This window comes from Plasmodium brasilianum (genome assembly GCF_023973825.1).
Source record: "Plasmodium brasilianum strain Bolivian I chromosome Unknown PB_00_14, whole genome shotgun sequence".
Taxonomy (NCBI): Eukaryota; Apicomplexa; class Aconoidasida; order Haemosporida; family Plasmodiidae; genus Plasmodium; species Plasmodium brasilianum.
Window position 1 is genome coordinate 7,895 of NW_027122931.1, and position 23,192 is coordinate 31,086.

The 23,192-nt window shown below is 19.3% G+C and overlaps 4 protein-coding genes across 4 annotated transcripts; all 4 read left to right on the forward strand.

Annotated features, from left to right (window-relative positions):
• Positions 1-353: 353 nt before the first annotated feature.
• Positions 354-1,239, forward strand: MKS88_000282 (fam-m protein; the record flags this gene model as incomplete). Its single annotated transcript, XM_067219265.1, has 2 exons — positions 354-437; positions 562-1,239. The coding sequence occupies 2 exons, from the start codon at positions 354-356 to the stop codon at positions 1,237-1,239; spliced, it is 762 nt and encodes a 253-aa protein (XP_067070386.1).
• Positions 1,240-4,584: 3,345 nt separating this feature from the next.
• On the forward strand, positions 4,585-6,681 carry MKS88_000283 (fam-l protein; the record flags this gene model as incomplete). The annotated part of the gene is made up of 2 exons (XM_067219266.1): positions 4,585-4,677; positions 5,893-6,681. 2 exons carry the CDS (start codon positions 4,585-4,587, stop codon positions 6,679-6,681), a joined length of 882 nt encoding a protein of 293 aa, XP_067070387.1.
• Positions 6,682-16,605: 9,924 nt separating this feature from the next.
• MKS88_000284 (fam-l protein) lies at positions 16,606-17,606 on the forward strand (the record flags this gene model as incomplete). Its single annotated transcript, XM_067219267.1, has 2 exons — positions 16,606-16,692; positions 16,818-17,606. The coding sequence occupies 2 exons, from the start codon at positions 16,606-16,608 to the stop codon at positions 17,604-17,606; spliced, it is 876 nt and encodes a 291-aa protein (XP_067070388.1).
• Positions 17,607-21,124: 3,518 nt separating this feature from the next.
• On the forward strand, positions 21,125-22,016 carry MKS88_000285 (fam-m protein; the record flags this gene model as incomplete). Its single annotated transcript, XM_067219269.1, has 2 exons — positions 21,125-21,211; positions 21,339-22,016. The coding sequence occupies 2 exons, from the start codon at positions 21,125-21,127 to the stop codon at positions 22,014-22,016; spliced, it is 765 nt and encodes a 254-aa protein (XP_067070389.1).
• Positions 22,017-23,192: the final 1,176 nt, after the last annotated feature.

Sequence of the window (23,192 nt, forward strand, 5' to 3'; positions counted from 1 at the left end):
GTTTTTTATTTTAAAAGGTTTTAATAATAAAATTATTTAATTACTACACTATATTACATAATTATTTTATTTTTTATTTCTGAATATTTTTCAATGAACTAAAATTATTTTATTAATGAATAAATCATTTACATTAAAATAAGATTAGGTAAATAATTTATGATATATTCTAAAAACTTTTTTTGTCGTTGTAATAAAATGAATTACACTTAATATATTTTATTAGGTATTTACAAAGGACTAATAAATTTAATTTATAAAAAGTAATAATGCATTTTATTATTAAAAATATATTATATTAGTATTGTTATTCTTTACTTATTTTTTATATTAGAATATTAAAGGCCTTTATTATGGAACAAACAATTAAGTTATTCTTATTTATTAAAATATATGCTTTCATAGGTTTAGCTTGGATATGTGGTCTTAGAAATAACGTAATAAAAAAATAATATATAAGGAAATATTTATTTTAAATATTCTTACTATATTATTTTTATTAATACTGTTCTATAACATAAATTATTTATTATTTAAATTAAAAATACATTAATTTTTTAGGGAAAGTTTAACAAATATTTCTATGACAACTACAATAATGATAGAAAATTAGGTATAAGAAAATATCGATTATTAGCAAAATATAAACTAGATAAGGATTCAAATATGGCGCATTTAAAAGGGGATTCAATAATTAATGAAAGGTGCAAAAAAAATTATGTATCTAGTAGTGAAAAATGGGCGAACGAAAAGAACAAAAAATTTAATAGAAATTTATTAAATAAGGCGCAATATTATACAGAAGTTGTGGATTATGATACTGGAATGTTCGATGGAAAACATTTCCATTTCGAAAAAAAATGGATAAAAAAGAAAAATTATAATAATTTAGTTGAACGAAATAGAAGAATTTGTGACATAGCTTTAAAAAAAATAAAATTTAGAAGTTACGGTTTCGGAGTTACTCAATTTTTTATTTTTTTGTTGTTTGGAGTAGGATTAGCAGTATTGCCAACTTTTGAGTTTTGGAGTAGTGTGGGGGAGAAGATTAAAGATAATCCATTATTAGGTACTTTGTATAATGCTTTAGATAAGTTGAAGAATTATGAACAATTTTATATTTATTTAGCATTACTTAGCGTAATTATGATTACATTATCTGTTATGCTTATTATTGGAATATACAAGATCTTAAGAAATAATGAAAAATATAATAAAATTAAATTAATGACGGAGTAAAAGGTATAATTAGAAATATATATTTTTCTGTAAAGAATTCCTCAATGTGACGAAATAATTTTAATAATTTTTATTGTACTATAACCGAACTTGTACACGTGAACTTTTTAATATATGATAATTGAAATATATGTTTTACTTTTATTTGTTTATTTGAATGTCTTATTGTTTTGGAACTTGTATTTTAATTATATGTTGCATCATAGATAAATATTACGTTATAATATATATATTTGTATATTAAATTATATTTCTTTGGATATATAGTTTTATGCTTCAAAATGAATTATAATTGTACAATTCAAACAATTTTGTGGATGTATTATGATATATATTTGTAATAAACTTTTGTTCTTATTATTTCATATATTATTTTGGTCTAATTTTATTATTTATTCAGGTTTTTAAAAAAATTTATTAACTATTTTTAATTAAAAATAGATGTGTATTCGCTTATATTCTACATAAGGAAATGAGTGTTTATTGGTACACTGGAAAAAAAAAAAAAAAATATATATATATATTAATAGAAAAAGACTTAATATTTATTATACAAAATTCAGTTTTTGAGAAATATTCAGCAAAACATATTTATTTTAAAAATCATTCAAAGTGCCAGTTTTTTTAGCATTTTGTATAACTCACGCTATAAATGTATATCAACACAGTCATTTAATAATAAATTATTTATAAATGCTTAATAACTTGAGGATCTTAAATATTTAAATTAAATCAAGACATAAAACAATTTATAATTTTATTATTGTTATTAATATTGCAATTAATTCAGTTTTGTTAAAATAGCTTAAATATATATTATACTGAAAATTAATATATAAACGAGCTATCTCTTTAATTTATCTTTTTGTATCATTAATATATTAAATTAATGAATTAATTGTATTCAGATATTTGTAGATCATTTTATGAAATACTTTTCTTTTTTTTTTTAATATTATTTATTTATCCGTCGTATAACATCTCATTGATATAATTAAAATTTTTTTTATTTAATTAATACAAATTTTGAATTAACTACAATTACCATTTATTATTTCTTAGAAACAATTTTATAACTAATGAATAAATATATTACCAATAAAAAAAAATTATAGGTATTTTGTTCTCGTATAAGACAGAATTTTTATTTTTAGCAAAAAAGGTATGTTGAAAATGCCTCTTCTACAATTACATTGGTTAAGTAATTATATAACTACAATATATAACTTTTTGATTATAAGGATAAATTAAGAATTACCTTAACTCATTAATAATATGCATTTTAATCATATCAATAATTATATTTTTTGTTTTTATCTTAATTCAATAAACCCTTTATTATGCATAATTATTGATGGTAATTAAAAAAAGAAATTGTCCTTGTAATTGTATACTATAAATTATAATAGTTCATGCTGCTCATTTTTAGTAATTATTTTCATTTTATTAAAAGCTCTAGTAATCTTTAATTTTATATTTTCATTCTTTTATTTTAGTATTTTTTATTATTTACATATGATTCTTTGAAAATTTTTTATAAGTTTACTAATTATTTATAAAGATACATAATAATCATTATTTTTCTCCTTTTAAATGTACGTATGTATAAAATATCACCTATCATATACTTTCTCATGAAATAATTATTAATATAATATTATTTATGGTTTGTCTGATATATTTTTTCATGTATTAATATTTCTTTTTCATTTACAATGTAGATAATTATACTTATATAAAGATTGACATATGTTATATGAAAGTGCATAAAATATGATTAATACATTTCTATTTAAAAAATATAAATTAAACTTTTATTGTAAATTAATTAATTTATATTAACACATTGTTTCAGAACAAATGCTAATTTACTTTTTTAGTACATATGTTATTCCCTAAGGTATGGTTACATTATAAAAATAAAAATGTATATTATTTATTCTATATTAGTATCTTTTATTTAAATATAAAATGTTAAAGAATAAAAAAATGTATATTTTTACATACTATTAAGTATAAAAATAAAATTCTCCAGTGCTTTTAACATAATATAAGAGCTTTTGTATAATTTTGCTCCTTATAGAATACTTTATATAAAAAACCTCTTCTAAATAAAAATCTAACCAGAAATTATTAAGTTCATTATTTACTCTTATAATTAATAAAGAATTTTAAAAAAAGATAAAAATATCATAATTTATTAATAATAAGTGCATAATGTTCTTTTGAAAAAGCTTGAAAATATCCAAACGTTTATCATGTTGTTGATATTAGAGAAGTAGCTGAAATCGAGATATGGCCATATATAAATATAAAAATATATATAGGAAAAAAAAACGCACAAATAACGTAATATGGATGTACATATGAAAGTACTAGATAAATACAAAAATGATAAATTAGTGATGAGCAAGAGACATTTCTTCGAAATATATGTAGTATTCCTTGCAAAATGTAAGAAAAAAACAACTATGAATATTTTAGTGAGTTTAATTTGAATTTAAAAAATTAGTTATGGAATATTAATATATTGTTCAAATATTAAACGAACTATGGAAAAAAATGATCATGAAAAAATAAGGGAAATTACATACTTTAAAGAATACACAGAAAGATTAAATAAGAAAACATATAGATATAAATGTGCGTAAAAGAACGTTAATATCTGTAAATACAACTCCTTTACATTTTATAAAAGTAATGTAAAAATATACATGAAAAAAATGGATAATTCAGGAAGTACTCATGATGGAATAATATCCTAAATGAATGATTTAACTAATTGATTAAGATATATAAGAGACAAATACATATAAGTGGTAACGGAGTTCAATAAAGTATGTTAACGACAATTATAGGAAGTTTCGAAGATAAATGAGTTTTTAAAGAATTACATAATTGTAAAATAAAAATACCAACGGAAATATTTGTAATGATATATATAATAATATTAAAAGAATGCATTAATAAAGCATATACGTTGAACAAATAAAATTTTTTTATATTTACCCATCAAACATATGAAGAGAATAGAATATATTGATAAAAATTAAAATCTTTCAGATGCTTTGGAAGACATAAAGGAATTATTCTAAACATAATGAACAGAAATAATTTTATATATATATAATTGAAGAACCCTTTGTCAAGGTGAATATATTTTTGAAGTGTGATAATTGTAATGAAGAGTTAATTTAGTTTAAAAAAGTGAATTTATATAAATTAAAAGGAAAGTTACTATTGAAAAAACTATAAGGTAATCGAGAAAAGTATAGTAAGGTGTATGTATAAGAAAATATTCGAACGGAAAGAACATAAGGAAATTATAGTATAAATTGTCTATATATGGTTCCTGATGAAGACAAAATAAAAAAAAAAAAAATTACGACTAACATATGTAAAAACGTATGCCTAAGAACTGAATTATTTGGGGGAAAGGTACTTTTAATTATGTTTTGAAAAAATAATAATAATAATATTATATATATTTAAAAATTACTTTATTTTTTGAAGTTTATTATATTGTTCATCAGATTACATTAATATTTCTTTTATATATATATATATTTTATAAAAAATAAAATAATAAATTAAGAATATAGCTTTAAAATATTTTGTTTACGCTAAATAGTATAAACTATATATTATTTAAAACAAGAAATTTAAAAAATTATTAAAAAAATAAAAAATTATAATTTATATACCATTAAGATATAAATAGTTTTTTACATTTTGTTGTATTTTATAGATTCAATATTTTAAATATATTACGGACTATTTAAGAACGATATTTTTATAATTAATATATCATATAATGCTATGCAAAATTTTTGATTTTTATATTTATCCTTATTATAACTTTATTAATAAAATGACACAATAATAATAGTCTTTTCTGATATATAATATTTATAGAATAATAATAATAACAAAACATTGTAAAAATTAGTCATCATTTCAATGTAGAGAATGGCGTATTACGTATATTATATACGTTATATATTCTACATATTCTATATTATTTACACGTCATATTCTACATCATCTCAATATTTAGAAATATAAAGAACTTTTATATGTTTTTTTATTTTTAAAAGATCTAATAGAAAGAACTATTTAATTATTCTATTAAATAATTTAATAATATATTCTGAATTATTATGAATACATTAAAATACTTTTGTTTTAAACAAAATTATCTTTTAAAAAATAAAATTAAGATAGAAATTGTATAATATATATTTAAAGCTATTTTTATTTTTTGGTATTGTCAAAAAAAAAAAAAAAATTATATTTATATATGTTGTGTTATGTATTTAGAAATAAATGAAAAATAATAAAAAAATAAATAAAAAATTCTCCATTGTCATTAAATTAATATTATAATAATGTCAATTTATTCTTTTATGGATATATTAAAATATAAATAATTAGACTTAAAAAAACAATAATGAATTTAATTCTATTTATTATAATTGTCGCGTTTTTCCTTTTAACTTTTATTTGCCAATTTTATGATGATTTCGTAAGAAAATATTTTAAAAATAAATTTGTGTCATTCATGAATTTTGTATGCTTTTTTTTGTTAATACTTTTTGTTAGAATGAAATTAAATTTTCTTTTAAATTACGAATATGTGCTTTAATTTTTTAGAATACGTTTAACAAATATTTGGAAGAAATGCACAATTTTGGTATAAAAATGGATGGAAGAAATTATCGATTATTGGAAAAGAATTCGCAGAATAAACTTTCAAGAAGTGTTAGATTAATGCAACAGTTACCAAATAATGGAATACGAGAGAAAAATGATACATCTTATTACGAAATGGGCGTCGCAAGACAAATGAATCTATCAAATAGAGCTTTATCAAAAGATGAAGAAGATAATAAACAGTCTATGAAAAATAAAACTTGTATATTTGAAACAAAAAAATATTCCCATTTAGAAAAAAAAATATTCAAAGAGCTGGATTATATTGATTTTCTTAAAAGGAACAGGACAATTAGTGATAAGGTTTACAAAAAAATAATACTTAAAAAATACGGATTACGACATGCTTTACCTCTATTAATATTCGTATTGTTATTAATATCACTTATATTGGATTATTCTTGTTCTTACGGAATTAAAAGATGGTTGTTTAAGGCATTGAAACTCTTATCACCTGATTGGTTCAAGAACTTACATAAATTTCTGAGAACTTCTTATTTAGGTAATTTCTTAAAGTCTATGGGAAAAGCAGTAACAAAAACGGTAACTACTAATGGTGGTAAAAGTAAGACTGTGAAGATCATAACTGAATCTTATGTAAGCAGTTTTATGATTTATCTAATTTATGTCTTACCTTTCATTATATTAGGTTCCACACTTGTATTAGCGATTATATACTACCATAAAAAAGTTAAAAAATTTGAAAAAATTAAGTTCAGGAAAAGATAAGTAAATAAGATTATATATTTATTTTTATAAGGAAATAATTTATATGAAGTAATATCCGCAATATCGTTATTTATATATTTATTAAAAATAACTATAATTAACTAAATTTTGCAATTACTCCTACATATACACGCCATATTTTACACACAAAAATAAAATACATTCATATCTTTTTAGTGAATTTTAACGTTTTAATGTATTTGAATTCTTATCATAATGTATTTTTTATGTTAAATATATATGTCATAATAAATATATTTTTTTCCTATTTAGATTCATTTTTATAAAAACCCTATACTTGTACATAAAAATTAATATATAATAGAAAATTTCAAATGATTTTATAGAATTTTTTTGATATTTTTTATTCTAACTAAAAAGTGATTTCTATAGTATATCTTGTTCTAGTACAAAATTATTATTTTTTCAGGTTATTAAGAAAATATATTATTAGTTTTAAATTATCAATAAATGTATGCTCTTTGCTATATAATGAAAGAAAGTTAATATATTTTGTTTTGTTGATATGTATACATATTTTGTTTTATAGTAATAAAATTTTATATATGTCTGTATGAATCTATGTTATCATTATTGGTAATCAAAAAATATATATGTTTATTATTAAAATATAATAATATATATTTAATTTTTTTTTTGAACATATTTTCTATTTTTCATGCATATAACGATAGGAAGAAGGAGCTACTATAATTTTAAAAATATATATAATTATGAATATATTTTTTTATTCAAAATTAATAATGCATTTATATTTATAACGCTAATATCTAAATAAAATGAAATTTAAAAAACTATTTATTATGTATTTGTAAATAATGCATAGGTATATAACTTTTTTTTTTTTGGTCACATAAGTTTTATTTTGTTGAATTTATGAGCCCTATATTTTTTGTACAACGCTAAATTATATAAGTGTAAGGTATATTATTTCATAAATGAATGTTTTATTAATAATTTTCGTGACTGAATTTTACATAATAAATATTTTTTAATGGAATCATATGAAAATTACAATATAATTTTAATACGCATTTTAGATATCACATTTACTTGCTCTTAAAAAGTATTTTTTAATTATTAAAATAATACATGCATGTTTTTTTCTTTGTAAAAATATAATAAAGTGATAGATAATAGTAGTGTTATATATGCGAATTAGTGTGTATAGTGAAAGGGAAGAAATTTATAATAAAAATATTAATATAAAATATTTATATGTATTTTATTTATATAATATGAATTATATCTGTATATTATTATAATTTTTTCTTCTGTTATTGCAATATATCTATATAAAATAATTATATTACGATATTATTTTTTTTTTTTTTAAATAATACGATATTTTGTTTTAGTAATATTTATAAGACATAAAATGGGAAGTTCTAAAAAAATCGAAAAATTTGAAGTTGCATTATTTAAAACTGTTACATATTTAAGTGTATAAGAATAATAATATAAATAAATATTAATTTGTAATACATTATATATTAGTATATATATTATTATATTTATATTCGCATATATGTATCTGTACGTGTTTTCAATATTAAAAATGTAAACTTATTTAACCATTTTTATTTTTTATTAAGCATTAAAAAAATTTATTATATTATATTTTTGTAAAAAAGAATTTACTAAAATTTATCATCTTTTATTTTTTAATAATATATTAATAGTTAATAATAATAATAATTAAAAACTATTTAAAAATATACAGATTATATGGGAAAAATTGGAAAATGATATTAAATAAAAGAAAGAATATGCCTAATACATAAAAATGAGGTATATATTACAAAAATATTCTTTAATATAAGATATAAAAACTATTTTTATTTGAATTGCAAAATTAAAAAAAAAATTATAATAATAAGAAATTATCTTACAATTAGAAGAAGATATTTGTAAATTATTTATTTTTATTCCCTCAAATTATTAGTTTTTCATTTATATGTACTTTTATACCGTACATGAATTTTATATAACGAAATATTCTGTTTTAATGTAATTCCAAGAAGGAATATTAGTAGAGTATTTTGAACAGGTTTCTCTTTGCCATTGATAATTAAGTATAATTTTTTATGAACAAAAAAAAATAGAAAAAGACTTTTTTTTAATCTTTTGCTTATTAGGTTTTTAATTTTCCCTGTAGCTATTATTCTTCTAATTGTATGTATATTTATTTTTTATATAAGTTTGAATTATATTCTAATATATACAAACATATATGATTAAAAAATATAAATTACATATCTATATATCCATACAAGGTTCTTAACAACTTAAATTGACTCTTTCGTTTCATTTTTATATTTCTCCTTTTTACCCCGCTTTTTTCTTTTTTTTTTTTGCATTTAGTTTTCGAAAAATTAAAATAAAATAATAACATATTATTAAATATTAATGGAATTATTTCTTGTGTATACTTTTCTAAATTAAGGTAAAGCATAAATTGCATTTTGCAGTTGTGAAGAGACACTGAAATGCGAGTATTACCCTGACCTGTTGTAATAATTGGAATGATAAATGTAACTATAATTGTAAATTTTACTTTATTTTCTGCGTTTTGTATACTATTTTTTACCATAGGCTTAGATATTAATGGAGTATGCATGAAAAAATTTTAATAATTGTAAAAAGTGAGAAATGCATACATTAGCAATATGTATGGGTATGAATTATCTATATGATAATCCTAAGCATTTATATTTATTTTTTTAGGATACAAGAATCTCTATCAAGACAACTTATTCACGTAGAAAGAATGTTACTCCGATGGTGTAGAAAATGGAGAGTAAGCAAATTCCTATCTTACGAAACGATGCGTAACTCGTAGAAAATGAAAATAAGAAATATATAAAAATGTAAAATAAAATGAAATGTTATTTATAATGATACAAAATATATGTATAATTGTAAACTTTTGAAATTAATTTTTTCCCCCCTTTTTTTTCTATATTAAGAAAACAATTACAAAAATGCTTTTGCAAAAACGAAGATATATTTGCATTTGCAAGTCTTATGCAAAAGAGACTGAAAAAAAGGGAAATGTAACTGTTTTCAAATTTTTTTTTATTTATTCCTGCTTGCCTTAATTGGTATATAAAACATAAAATCCACGAAATAAGGAAGTAATTGTATATTCTCGAGACATCGACGTATTAGAGCTGAAAAAAATTGTTTTAAAAGAATTTATAATAATCAATCATGCTACTGTATCGTGTACATATACGTGTGCGTATAAATATGAGCATATGTACAGGTATGTATGTACTTATGTGTAGGTGCAAGTGTATGTGCACGTATGTATACTTACATAGTGTACTATATCCATTTACATATTTTAATATATGTACTTTCTTATATTTCAAAATACCTATCGTTACTTTTAAACTTGTAAAAACATGTTAAATTATTTGACTATATTATTAAAAGAGGCGATGTTAGCTTGTTGTCTAATATAAACAGAGGGCACATAAAAATAATAACAAATAAAACATATATGATATATCTTTGACAGATTAATTTATCCATTTAATCTCATAAAATCATTACAAAAATTTCTTATTACGGTTGAGCTTAATACATATATATGTAAATTTCTTTTTATGTTGTTTTACTTATTTTATGTGACACGGAAAAGGAAATTCATGGGAAAAATACTTTTATAAAGACACTAATGCTAATATAATCCGTTTAAAAAAAGATAAATAAAATAAGGTATTTATCATAGGAATACAATTTTATGTGAATAACTGAAACAATTTAAGTATACAATTGAGTTCATATCTATGAAGTTAATAGGATAGTATTACCCACGATTATATATTTATTCATGTATAGGACAAGCGCGAATATATATATCATTTTTTATACTATTTTTATTGGTATATTTTTTATTATTTATGCTCAAAAGTCATAAAGGTTAAAACATGTGTACATATATATATATGCATACAAACTTTTGCCTATTGGAAATTTATTTACATGTCATTACTGATATTACTAACTTATGTTCATCCGTTATAGATACGAACAATTTAGAATAACGTCAAGTGCATAAGAGAGTATGAAAAGGATGATAAAATTCAGATAAATGACAATAGAAAGTAAGAGCAATGCATGAAGTTCGTTGAAACATGTACTTCTCTTACGGATGTTAATAAGGAAAAAGGAAAAATAGATATATATTATATGCCACCTGAACAGTAAACTTTTAAAATTAATTATTTAGAAAGGAAATTCATTTAACTGTAGTCCAATTTACATTACGTCAAAATTGTTAACGTACTTTTGGTTAGCTCTATTAACGATATTTATATGGGAATTAATGAATGCATTCATCGTAAGCATAGAGGAAGCAAAAAAAAAAAAAAAGAATACAAAAAATACAAAATTATTAGAAGTAAAGATAAAAGCGAATACACGAAATTAAATAGTTCTTCATGGTATGACAGGAAAAATTTAGCATAAGTAAATAAGTGTAAGTATACATGAACTTTAATTATATGTTTATTCATATGTTCACAATTTGCACCATTGTTAAGATAGTATCAAAAGAAATATACACATGTAATAATAAATAATATGCACAAGGAAATTACATGTGCAAGTTTACTTTTAATGAATGAATTTATTTGGAACATCGAAAAAGAAAAAAATTATAATTAGAATTTTTGTTTTTTTTTAAATTCACTTAGATATACATATGTTATCTTATCTGTAGTAAGAAAGTGTTAAATATGTTTTGAAGAAAAAAAATTAATTAGAAAAAATAAATATCTGTAAAGTTCTAGGGTAGAATGAAATACATATATATAAAACTCGTAATGATCCTAGTTTTAGGGAATATATTAACATATATAAGTTTGTGTGGACATATTCCAATAGACTTCATGGTTACAATAGTTTTGTAAAAAGATTTAGTAGTTGTATAATAAGGATGACTGTAAAAATATAATTTAATGAAACAATAGAAAAACAATAATTTCGCTGAACCTATGTATAGAGCAAATTAATTAATTTTTAAAAAAATATTAAAATAAAAAAAGGCATATACCCTATTATTATATCATTAAGAACATGCTAAATTAGAACAAACCTAATCTATGAAAACAAAAGTTATATATATGGGAAATGATTATTACAAATGATATTATATCTACAATATTCTAAAAAAATATTAATACATTAATGTAAATATCAATGAATTAATAGATATAACTATAAGAATTAAATGTATATATTTAATAACACTAATCACCTGTGTTATATGACTTCACTTATAACATGACTAAATATTTCAAGAAAAATAAAAATTGTTTATAGTTAATACTGTCATTTTACTGAATATGTATGATTAACTGTTTTAAATTTACATTGGTTTTTTTTATGAGTACAATATGGATAAAATAATGTAGGAAAAATATAATGCTATAAAAATTACTAATTCCATTAATTACATGGAATATTAGAAAATAGAAAATATATAGACGTTTATATGTTTATATAATATTTATTTTTACACGTTATATATATTTTTATTATTTATTAAAAAGCACTATAGTATTATTTTATATGATCACAAAATTGTAAATTTTGACGATGTAATGGATACCCATATGAAAGTATTGTTCGAAGGAATTGAAAAAAAAAAATTTTAATTATATATATACCAATATATATATACTCTATGATTATGAAAACACTAAATAAAAAAATAATTTTTTTATTTTTGTGAAATACTGTAATATGATAAAAATTATATGGCATATGATAAATTTCAAGATTTTACATATTTCTTTTCAATTACATAAAAGCTATAGTTTAATATATGATTTGTGGTAATATTTATTTATAAATTAATAAAAAATACATTCACTATTAATTCCTGCATAATGCTATTAAAAAGGAAAATAATGAATTATGAATTTTCCTTTATTGTATTATATGTTATTTTTTATATATTTTTTTAGCATTTTTTATCTATATAATTTTATATTCTAAATTATTTTAAAGTACTTTTTTATGGTAATTTTTTTTATTTAAATTATAACATTTACTAAATATATTTTTTTGTGTGCAATTACTTTTTTATTCTTTCTTTCAAAATTATCATTTCTATAAATATTATAAATTTATTTTTTTTTTCAAAAAAAAATGAAAAAAGAAAATATAAATTTAGTATTTGTTAAATTTAATATATTTTATTTTAGCTATTATAAAAAAATATATTTTTTTTAATTAAATATAAATTTTAGTATTCCGTATAAACAATATGATACGAGTATATAAAAAAGTTAGATTAGACAGTACATTTTAAAAAATTAATATTGTGTATGCAAACTAAATCCTATAATATCATTTCGAAATTTTTCTTGTATAAATATTTTATATGTCCAAGGTATATCGCACATGTTAAATTATAATTTATGCTGTAAGAAAAAACTTGTCTTATTTCTTTATTTTTTTTTTCCTAGAATACTATTATACATTATAAAATATTCTTGTATTTTTCAATTATAAAATAATTTATAAAGTGCATTACTTGTACAAATAACAGATATTATTAGTAGGAACCTTAGACAAAAAGTAATAACTATAATCTTAATATATGCTAATGCACCACTTCTTTTAGCATATATTTTATTTATCCTAATTGTAAAAAAAATTACTAACGTATGCTCAAAACTATTTTATTTCATTTTTTTTTTGAAAAGTATTGATAACAAAAATTTAGAATTGTTCTTTTAAACTATTATGATATATATATTTTTTTTGAGAATTTACTGATAAAATTAGTTCTACTAGAAATTATTATATATAATGTTGCTTTTTTTATAACGAGCTTTATTGGAAATATTTAAAATAATATTTATAATATTATCTTTTCTTTTTTATCCTTTATGTATGCATTTTATTGGTGAATTTACTACAATTTTAACTAAATAAAATATCAAAGCATTTAACTATACCCTTTTATCAATACCTTGTATATATACATCAAGATTTGTACCTACATATGTACGTTTTAAAATTAATTATTACCATAGTGAAGGGAAAAAACTTATATTTTATTTAAAACATATACATTTATTCTTTTTATTTGGATAAATTCTTATTTTAATAATGCTATATGAATATAACATAGGAAAAGGTTTTCTATATATTTTTATCTTCTTCATGTTGTATATACAAATATATACTTATAAGAAATTTTCCCTTATGTGGGAGTAAATTTTTGGCATTATAAATAATAAAAATATAATTTTTTCCTTGTAGTGTACCTCTGATAAATCTTCAGATAATTAGAGCGGTACAGATGAAACGTTAGACTCAACAAATTATATATTATTATTAGAAAATAGGGGGGAATTTATAATATGGGAATAATAATATATTATTTGGAAATTGTTATTATGATTATGACAATGAGTATGACAATGCTGAATCATATTATCATGGAAAAGGTTGGTTAAAATTATTGTTAATTCTGGATTTGCATACAATAAATTAGAAAAAATATTGATGTATGTTATATATAATTCATTGGAAGAGATACATATATATTTTTTGAAAAAATATTATATATAGGATATAATCCTATACATATACTCAGGAACGTAGAAATCATATAGAGTAGAAAGGTTGCAAACATTTAGCATGTATGAATTCTCTTTAACAATTACTCGATAAGGGTTTTTTTATAGTTTTTATTACTTTTTTTATTTCTTATTCCATTATGTAATTACCTATATATACTAGATTAAGAACTACGAACGCGATTACTTAATTCGGAGAAGAAATATATAACTGTATTATTGTAAGTTACTTTGTCATATTTTTTACTGCTTATATATGTATCAGTAATTTTTTTAGAATAATCCTTATAAGCAGAAAGAAATGAAATTAAAGGATACTTATAATTAGTATACCGTTATAAGAAATATTTTTTTTAATGATCTATGAAAATTTTTCTTTAATATTAATAAAATTGTGCTTAAAAAATATTAACTGCATATATACAATTTGTTTTTATGTAACACAGATAATATACAAATATATTTTGATACAGAAAAGTAAAAAATTCTGCATTAAATATTTATAGTAGTGCCTATCTTCTATATTTGTTTTAGTATTATAATTTGTTTTGGGGGTTAATTTAATTTTGTGCCATAACATATATATGTTATATATTTTTCGGATATATAAAAATGTGAAATTGTTATTTCTGTGTACTTAACGTAAACATATGTATTTTATATACAATAATTATATGTACTAAATGCTTCATGTATATTTTTATTATAATTAATGCATGTCGTTAATTTAATATCCAATTTCACATTTTATATGGATTCTCTTATCTATTTCAGTAATATATATTTTTAAAAATTATATATTTTTTGTTTATGATTTTGAACAATCATTTCAATGATTAATTTTAATAATTCATTATACATTATTCTTAATTTTAATATATTACGTGGTTCTTCGTTAACTAAAACCAAAACTATGCATTTTTTTGTGGTTATATGTATTTCTTGTTTAAAGGTAAATCTAAGAGTTAATCTTTATAAAAAATGTATTGTGAGAAATATATGTTTAATAACTTATTTTTTTTAAGAACACTTCAATAAATTTCTATATTTTTTTCATAGATCAATTATGAAATTATGAATAATTATGAATACTGTTTTTCTTTAATAATTTAATTATTAATAGAACTTTATCAATTTTTAGATTAATAAAACTTTATATTTAAATGAAGGAATTAAAGAACATTTCTTATTTTGCTTTTTACTTTAGATAATTGTAATAGTTAAAAAATTTTTATAATAATTACTTATATATCTATGTAAAACTATATTTATAAAAAATTATATTCTTTATTACTCCTAGTAGAATTATACAATTATATTTTCATTCCAAGATTATTATTACGTTTGTAGATCATTTATTCTATCTTTTATTTGATTATGTATTATTTTTTTATATTATTTCTTCTAAATATATAATAAGTTAAAAGAAAAAAAAAAAATAAGTCTATAAACTTATAAACGTTTCATTTAGAAATAATGGCATATATTACACATGGTTATACAGTATAACCCTTGAAAATTATTTTACAAAAATAAAAGATGAGTCATTATTTATCTTTTAAATATATATCTTTTTTGTACATTAGACTGTTTATTATAAACTTGATGTTTTGTATATGTTATAGAAAATAAAAGAACGAATATGTTTATGTAATATCTGATTTCAATAAATCAATTAATATAAAACAAAAAATTATGAAAAACCTTTTTTTATTTATTACTTCTCCTATTATACTGTTACAAATATTAGTTGTTTTTTCGGAATAATCAGTGTTTTTATTTGTATAATGTTTATAAAATCGGGATAATTAATAGGAAAACATAGTTAAAATCAGTAATACATCGCTTAATGTATAAAAGGCCGCATTATCTATATTCTCTACATTCTATATTCTACATATAATTAATATCTCGCATATTAAGTAATCGTATATATTTTGTTTTATTTTGAAATGTATTAATATAAAATATTTTTTATTGATTTATTATAATAAATGAATAATTTATATATTTTAAATATATAATAATGATTTCAATTTACATTATTTCAAGAGAAGTTATTTTTTTTATAAATTACATTAAAGTAAAAATTTTATAGTTTAATTCAGAAGTTATTGTGCTTTGTTTCTATTGTTAAAAACAAATTGTTTTTATGAAATTTTTATTATGTTTTTACGAAGAAACAATAAAAAATATATTAAATAAAAAATAACAGTGTTTTTTGTCATTAAAAAATTATTTCATTATTATAAATTATATCCGTTCTCAATATATTACCTTATTAAAGATATATATAATGGAACAAAAAATTACGTCTATGTTATTTAAAAAAATTTCTACGTTTATCCTTTTAAGTTGGATATGTCATATTTATATATATACGGTGTGATAATATTATTTAAGTACATTTGTGATATTTATGTTTTTCGTAATTTATTTTAATTTGTACTTTTTTTAGTGTACATTGTTTATTTGTTTAAATCATAAATTCTTTTTTTGCTTATTCAGAGAACATATAACAAATTTTTGGACGAATGCAACAATCATCGCAGAAAATTATATACAAGAAATTGCCGTTTAATGGCAAAATACAATCAGGATAAAAACTCTAGCGTTGTATGTTTAAAAGAAGAGAAAACAAATAGTGCGAACTATGAAAAAGATATATGTAATAATGTAAAGTGTGCCTCAGTAAAAAAGAATCAGTCGAATGGATGCTTACAAAGGAACGCAAGAGGCCAGAAAATGTATATGAAAAATAAAGCTTGTGTATTTGAAACCAAAAAATATTCCCATTTAGAAAAAAAAATATTTAAGGAACTTGATTATGAAGATTTTCTTAAAAAGAATAGAACAATTAGTGATAGGATTTATAGAAAAATAATGCGTAAAAAATGCGGATTACGACTTGCTTTACCTTTATTATTGTTTTTGGTACTATCGATATCATTCATATTAGATAATTTTTGTAGATGTGGGCTTACATATGGTTTGTTTAATATAATAATTCTTATTTCACCTGGTTCATCTCCTGGTCCTAATATTCGTGAAACTCAGCTTTCTTCGGCCATAAATTCTTTTTATGATTTGTTGAATAAACCACCTTTAAAATGGTTCACAAAAGTTTTAAGACGAGGAAAAGATGGTAAATTGGAAAACTATTGTGTAAAGGGTTTTTTAGGATTTCTAATATATTTTGTACCATTATTCATATTAGGCACCATACTTATATCAGCAGTTTTTTATTATCACAAAAAAGTTAAAAAATATGAAAACATTAAGTTCAGGAAAAAATAAAATGTATAATAAGATATATTGTTCTTTTTGTAATGAAATATTCGATATCATCAAATATCTGAAATACCCAGTGAGGAATTAGAAGTATTTATACTGATAACTGATTAAATTTAAAAAATGTAAGTACATGTAACTGCTTGTATTGATGAACACAAGAAAAAAGATATGTTCTCATTTTTTTGTTAATTCGAATGTTTCAGTATTTTTCAATTTATATTATAAGGTATCATTTAAGCTTAAATGAATATTTTGGACTAATGGATATATTTGTATATTTCCATATATTCCTATAAAAAGTATGTGATTATAAGTTATAATAAATATAGAGTAGTTCAATTTATATAATTTTATTGATATCTTGTGCTAATTTATATTTTACCAATAAACAATACTTCTTTATTTATTTTTATTTCATTTTATTCTAAAATATATATTTGCTGACTTATTTTGAAAAACGTTTGATAATATTTAAATTAAAAAAACATGTGTTTTGTTTTGTTTTCATTGACATGAAACAAATATATTACCTTATATTGATGTAAATGCATATATTACATAAAAGAAAATTTAATATTTATTACATAATATTAGTTTTATGAGAAATATGTTATGGAATAATTCCATTGTAAATATCGTTTTAAAGGACATTTATTTTATATTTGAATGATAAAATAATATATAAATATATAATAAAATATTTTTAATAAATTTAGGATATTAATAATAGTTCATTAACTTAATAGTTCTAAATATTCACTATTAAATGTAAATTTATCTTGATTTATTATTTTATTATTATGGTAAATTCTAGTGTCAACTCTACTTACCAAATATAAATTAAATATATATTATATAGAAAATTTATAAATAAATATGTCACATATTTTTTTAAATTATTAAATTAATGAAATAATACTAATCAGATATTAATTAATAATATAGATATATAGTTGTTCCTTTTTTCAAAATAGTAAAATTTTAAATACATTCATATCTATATATACAATAAGTTATTATTAGAGGAAATAAAAAATATATAATTTCCTTACATTAATATAATGATGCAATAATATTATTTATAAATATTTATCCATTTTTTTATGTTTATGAATATATTATGTATATATTATTATTATTTTAAAGATACGTAAAGATATATGTAAATTATATATACAATTCCTAATCAATTTATATTAACAACGCTTATTTTCTAATTAAAATAAAATTAAAAAAATGTATTATTTTTTTTAGAAAAAATTTATAAATATAATACTTTGTTTTGAATGGTGAGTTTTTAATTTGATTCATTAAAAAAAATATCTATATTTTTTTGTATAAGTTTCAATATAATAGGTATAATAATTTTGTATTGAAAATATTAAGGAATCATTAACTGTTCAAAAAGGAAAAAAGAAAAGGTACTAAAATGTCCATAGTATATGTAAAAACATGTTTATTACCTTTTAGGCAGTTATATTGAGTTGGGAGAAATGAACTGATATATATGCATATATTTGTGAATATGCTATCAACTAAAAATGCATCAATTAATATAAATAATAAAATTAATATGCTAAATTGAAAAAAATGTTATTGGACATACAGGTGAATGGAAATGCAATGAAAAATTCATACAAATATAAATATATAGGACTATATTTCAGTTGTGCTATAAATATTTAGTAAAATATAAAAATATATATTACAAAGAAATTAGCATATTTGTATATTACTACTTAACTGAGTAAAATCACAAATACTTTAGAAAAATATGGATTATTTTTAAATGAAAAGGATAAAAAAATATTTAGCAGTCAAAAATATTTCTAAAACAGAAAAAATATATTTATAATTTATAGTTTAGAAAGATTATAATACATATGGTGAGGTCCATATTCATAATTAATTTCACAATATAAATATTATTGTAGGTTTTTAAAATTTTTTGGATTAAATTTTATATGGAAACCTTATCTGTAATTTATAATGTTAAATGTTCAAATAATTGTGACAGCTACGTGTATATAAAAAGATGCCTTTATATATGTTAAGATAAATGTGTAAATTATCTAAAACTATAAGAATGCAATGATGTTAATTCTTGTAAAATTTTGACGTTTTCATAATTCTACATTGTAGAAATATTATTTCTTAAAGAAAAAAATAATATAAAAATATATTTTAGTTTATAACAATAACTTTTTGTGAATATAACAATTTGATAATTATCATTTTTATAGTTACGAATAAAAAACATAAATTCTTGAATATAATATGTTTTGTTGTTAATAATTTGTTTTAATAATATAATATTTGTTTATATATTTATGTATACATATTAAGATTTCCATTTAAATTTTGTTTCTGACATTATGTATATATAAAGGAATAAATAAAATATAACTTATTCATATATATATAACATTAGTAATATTATTAAATCATATATTTAAGTATATTTTATTGTTATTACCTCGTATTTGTTATATATATATTATATACTATATTTATTATTCTTATATGTATATTTATTTCACTTGAATTATACTTAAATTAATCTAATTGAATGTAACATTTGTACAACAATTTTATTTTAATATATTTTTTTTCTTTTTTCTTATTTACAATATTAATTTTCCTTATAAATGTATGTTACTCATTAAAAATGTAAATTAAAAGATTAAATAGTTCCATATAAACGTTTTTCATTTACAAATAATGGAATAGATTAAACTTAATTCAATATTGTAATTTTTAAATGTAACGGCAGAAATATGCAGAATCGGTTATCATTAGCTTTTATAACGCATATTTTTTAATAGATAAGGTAGTATCGTATAAAATAAGCATTTTAGTAAAACTGTAAACATTAAAACATCGCCCTTAAGAAGGAAGTAGTGCATGTATCATAGTTAGCATATCACAAAATATTGTTTGTATTATTAGTTATTGATGGAATATTATTATTATAACTAATTTTTTATTAAAAATAATTAGTTTCTCCAAAATACAATGTTTACAAGATTAGAATTACTAATAGGACAGTATCCTTAAAAATAGTAATTATTATAATAATATATAGAGGGATCTCTTATATATATATTCTATATATTATCTATAGTAGATAAAACCAATATATAAATATAATATGAAATGCCTTATTTATATTGTATATATTTTTAAATTGATTATTAAAAGAATTATTTAATTAGTTCTCTACATTAAAAAATTTATATATTGTAAATATTTATGGATCAATTCTAATTAATTTATTTTCAAAAAAGTTATTACTTTTAGAATAGCATTATGACAATATTTATACAATATGTTTTAAAAGTTATTTTAATTTGTATATATGATAAAATTAATTATAGTTATATACTGTTATGTATTTATGAAGGAATAATAAATATAAATTTTTAAATATATATTACATCTTTTATTAATAGATGCATACTGTATTGTTATTAATTTTTTTTTTTTTTTTTTGAATAAATTAAAATATTAAAATCTATATAATGGACAAAAAAATTAAGTTGCTACTTTTTATAAAAATTTATACATTTATACTTTTAACATGGATATACCATTTTGACAGTGAGCTGGTACGATTATATAATTTAAAGAAATTTATATTATTTATATTTCTAATGTTTTATTTTTATTAGTAATATTTCCTACGTGAATTATTGATCTTTAAAACAGAAAATATTTATATTTTATTTATTTTAGTGTACGTATAACAAATCTATCGATAAAAATTATAAACATTGTAAAAAATTTTATACAAAAAGTTATCGAACACTGGCAAAATGTAAACAGAATAATAATTCGAATAACGTATGCTTAAAAGAAATGCTTGAAAATAATGGAGTAAATAATCAAAGAGATATATCTAATAATGTAAAATGCAGAGAAGGAAAAAACAAATCATCGAACAGAAGTTTATTAAATAAGGCGCAATACTGTGTGGAAATTATAGATTATAATAATGGAATGTTTGATGGAAAACATTTCCATTTCGAAAAAAAATGGATAAAAAAAAGAGATTATGACGAATTTGTTGAGAAAAAAAGGAAAATTAGTGATATAGCCTTAAAAAAAATAAAACTTAGAAGTTACGGTTTTGGTGTTACTATAATTTTTATTTTTTTATTTTTGGGAATAGGATTAGCCGTACTACCAAAATTACCGTTTCTGCAAGTTATATGGAAGACGATAGAAAAAGCATCATATTTTCAATCTGTTAAAACGGCTATTGAGTTTGTGCAAAAATATGTAAACAATAATCTTTATATAATATTATATATGGTACTTATGGTTATATTATCAGTCGCAGTTATAATAGTGATTTATAAGATCTTAAGGAATAATGAGGAATATACAAAGATGTGGTTGATTAATGAGTAAAATGAATAATATATATTGTATATCTTTTTATAATAAGTCTTTAATATGAAAGAATATCTGTAATAGTTTTTGATATGTACTTACTAAGCATATAGATAATTGCTAAAATATTATAAGTACATATGTATATACCTGCTCTCTTTAATTCACAACAAAAAATATGTACTATCTTTATTTTTTGTGAATTTGAATGTTTTAATAATGTAGATTTTTATTTTAAATTATTATTATATCTTAATAAAAAATTACTGAGGAATATATATTTTTATATTAAAATACATATCTATGAATAATATATTGCTAGGCTTTACGTTCAATATATAGTAGTACTATTTACATAATTGTATAGAAATGTGATAATTTATAATTGTAATAAAATATTCAGGGTTATATATTATATGTTGTTATATAAATTTATTATCTTTGCAGGTTTTCAAGAAAATGTATTATTTAAAGTTAATAATAAATGTATCTTAATTGAATTTAATGAAAGAAAGTGAAAATATTTCGCTTTTTTGATATGTACATGTATAGTTTTTTTACTCAGAGAAAGACTTAATATTTTTTATATAAGTTACGTTTTACATGAAATATGTTGAAAATTATTTTAATTGTAATGTACATTTCATAAGAATATTATTTTTTATTAGATCGCATAAATTTTAATCGACAAATATATAATGATATTATATACTCTTAAATAATGGATTAATTATAATTGATTATTAAATTGGGGATATTAAATAATTATAATTAAGTAAAGCGTTATAACGATCTTTAATAATATTATTGTACCTAATTATAGTGAAAACCGAATGTGTTATTAATTAATTTAATATTTATGTTATTAAATATTTATATTTAAATAAACTATATATCTTATTTATTTTTTATATCATTAAAAGATTAAATTATTGGACAATATTTAAGGAGATACTAATAGGTTTTTTGTTGAAATACTATTTTTTTCTTTTGTTCTAAATATTATTTATTATTTTTTAAATAAAGCAAATCTATATTTTCATTTTATAATAGGCTTTGTGGCATTATTTTCATATTCCTATAATAATTAAATAATATATCCTGAATAATTTAATTAATGGGGTTAGACATATTTGTCTAATAAACAATAATAGAGCCTCAGTTTTTTTAATAATATACGTTAATTTTATAATT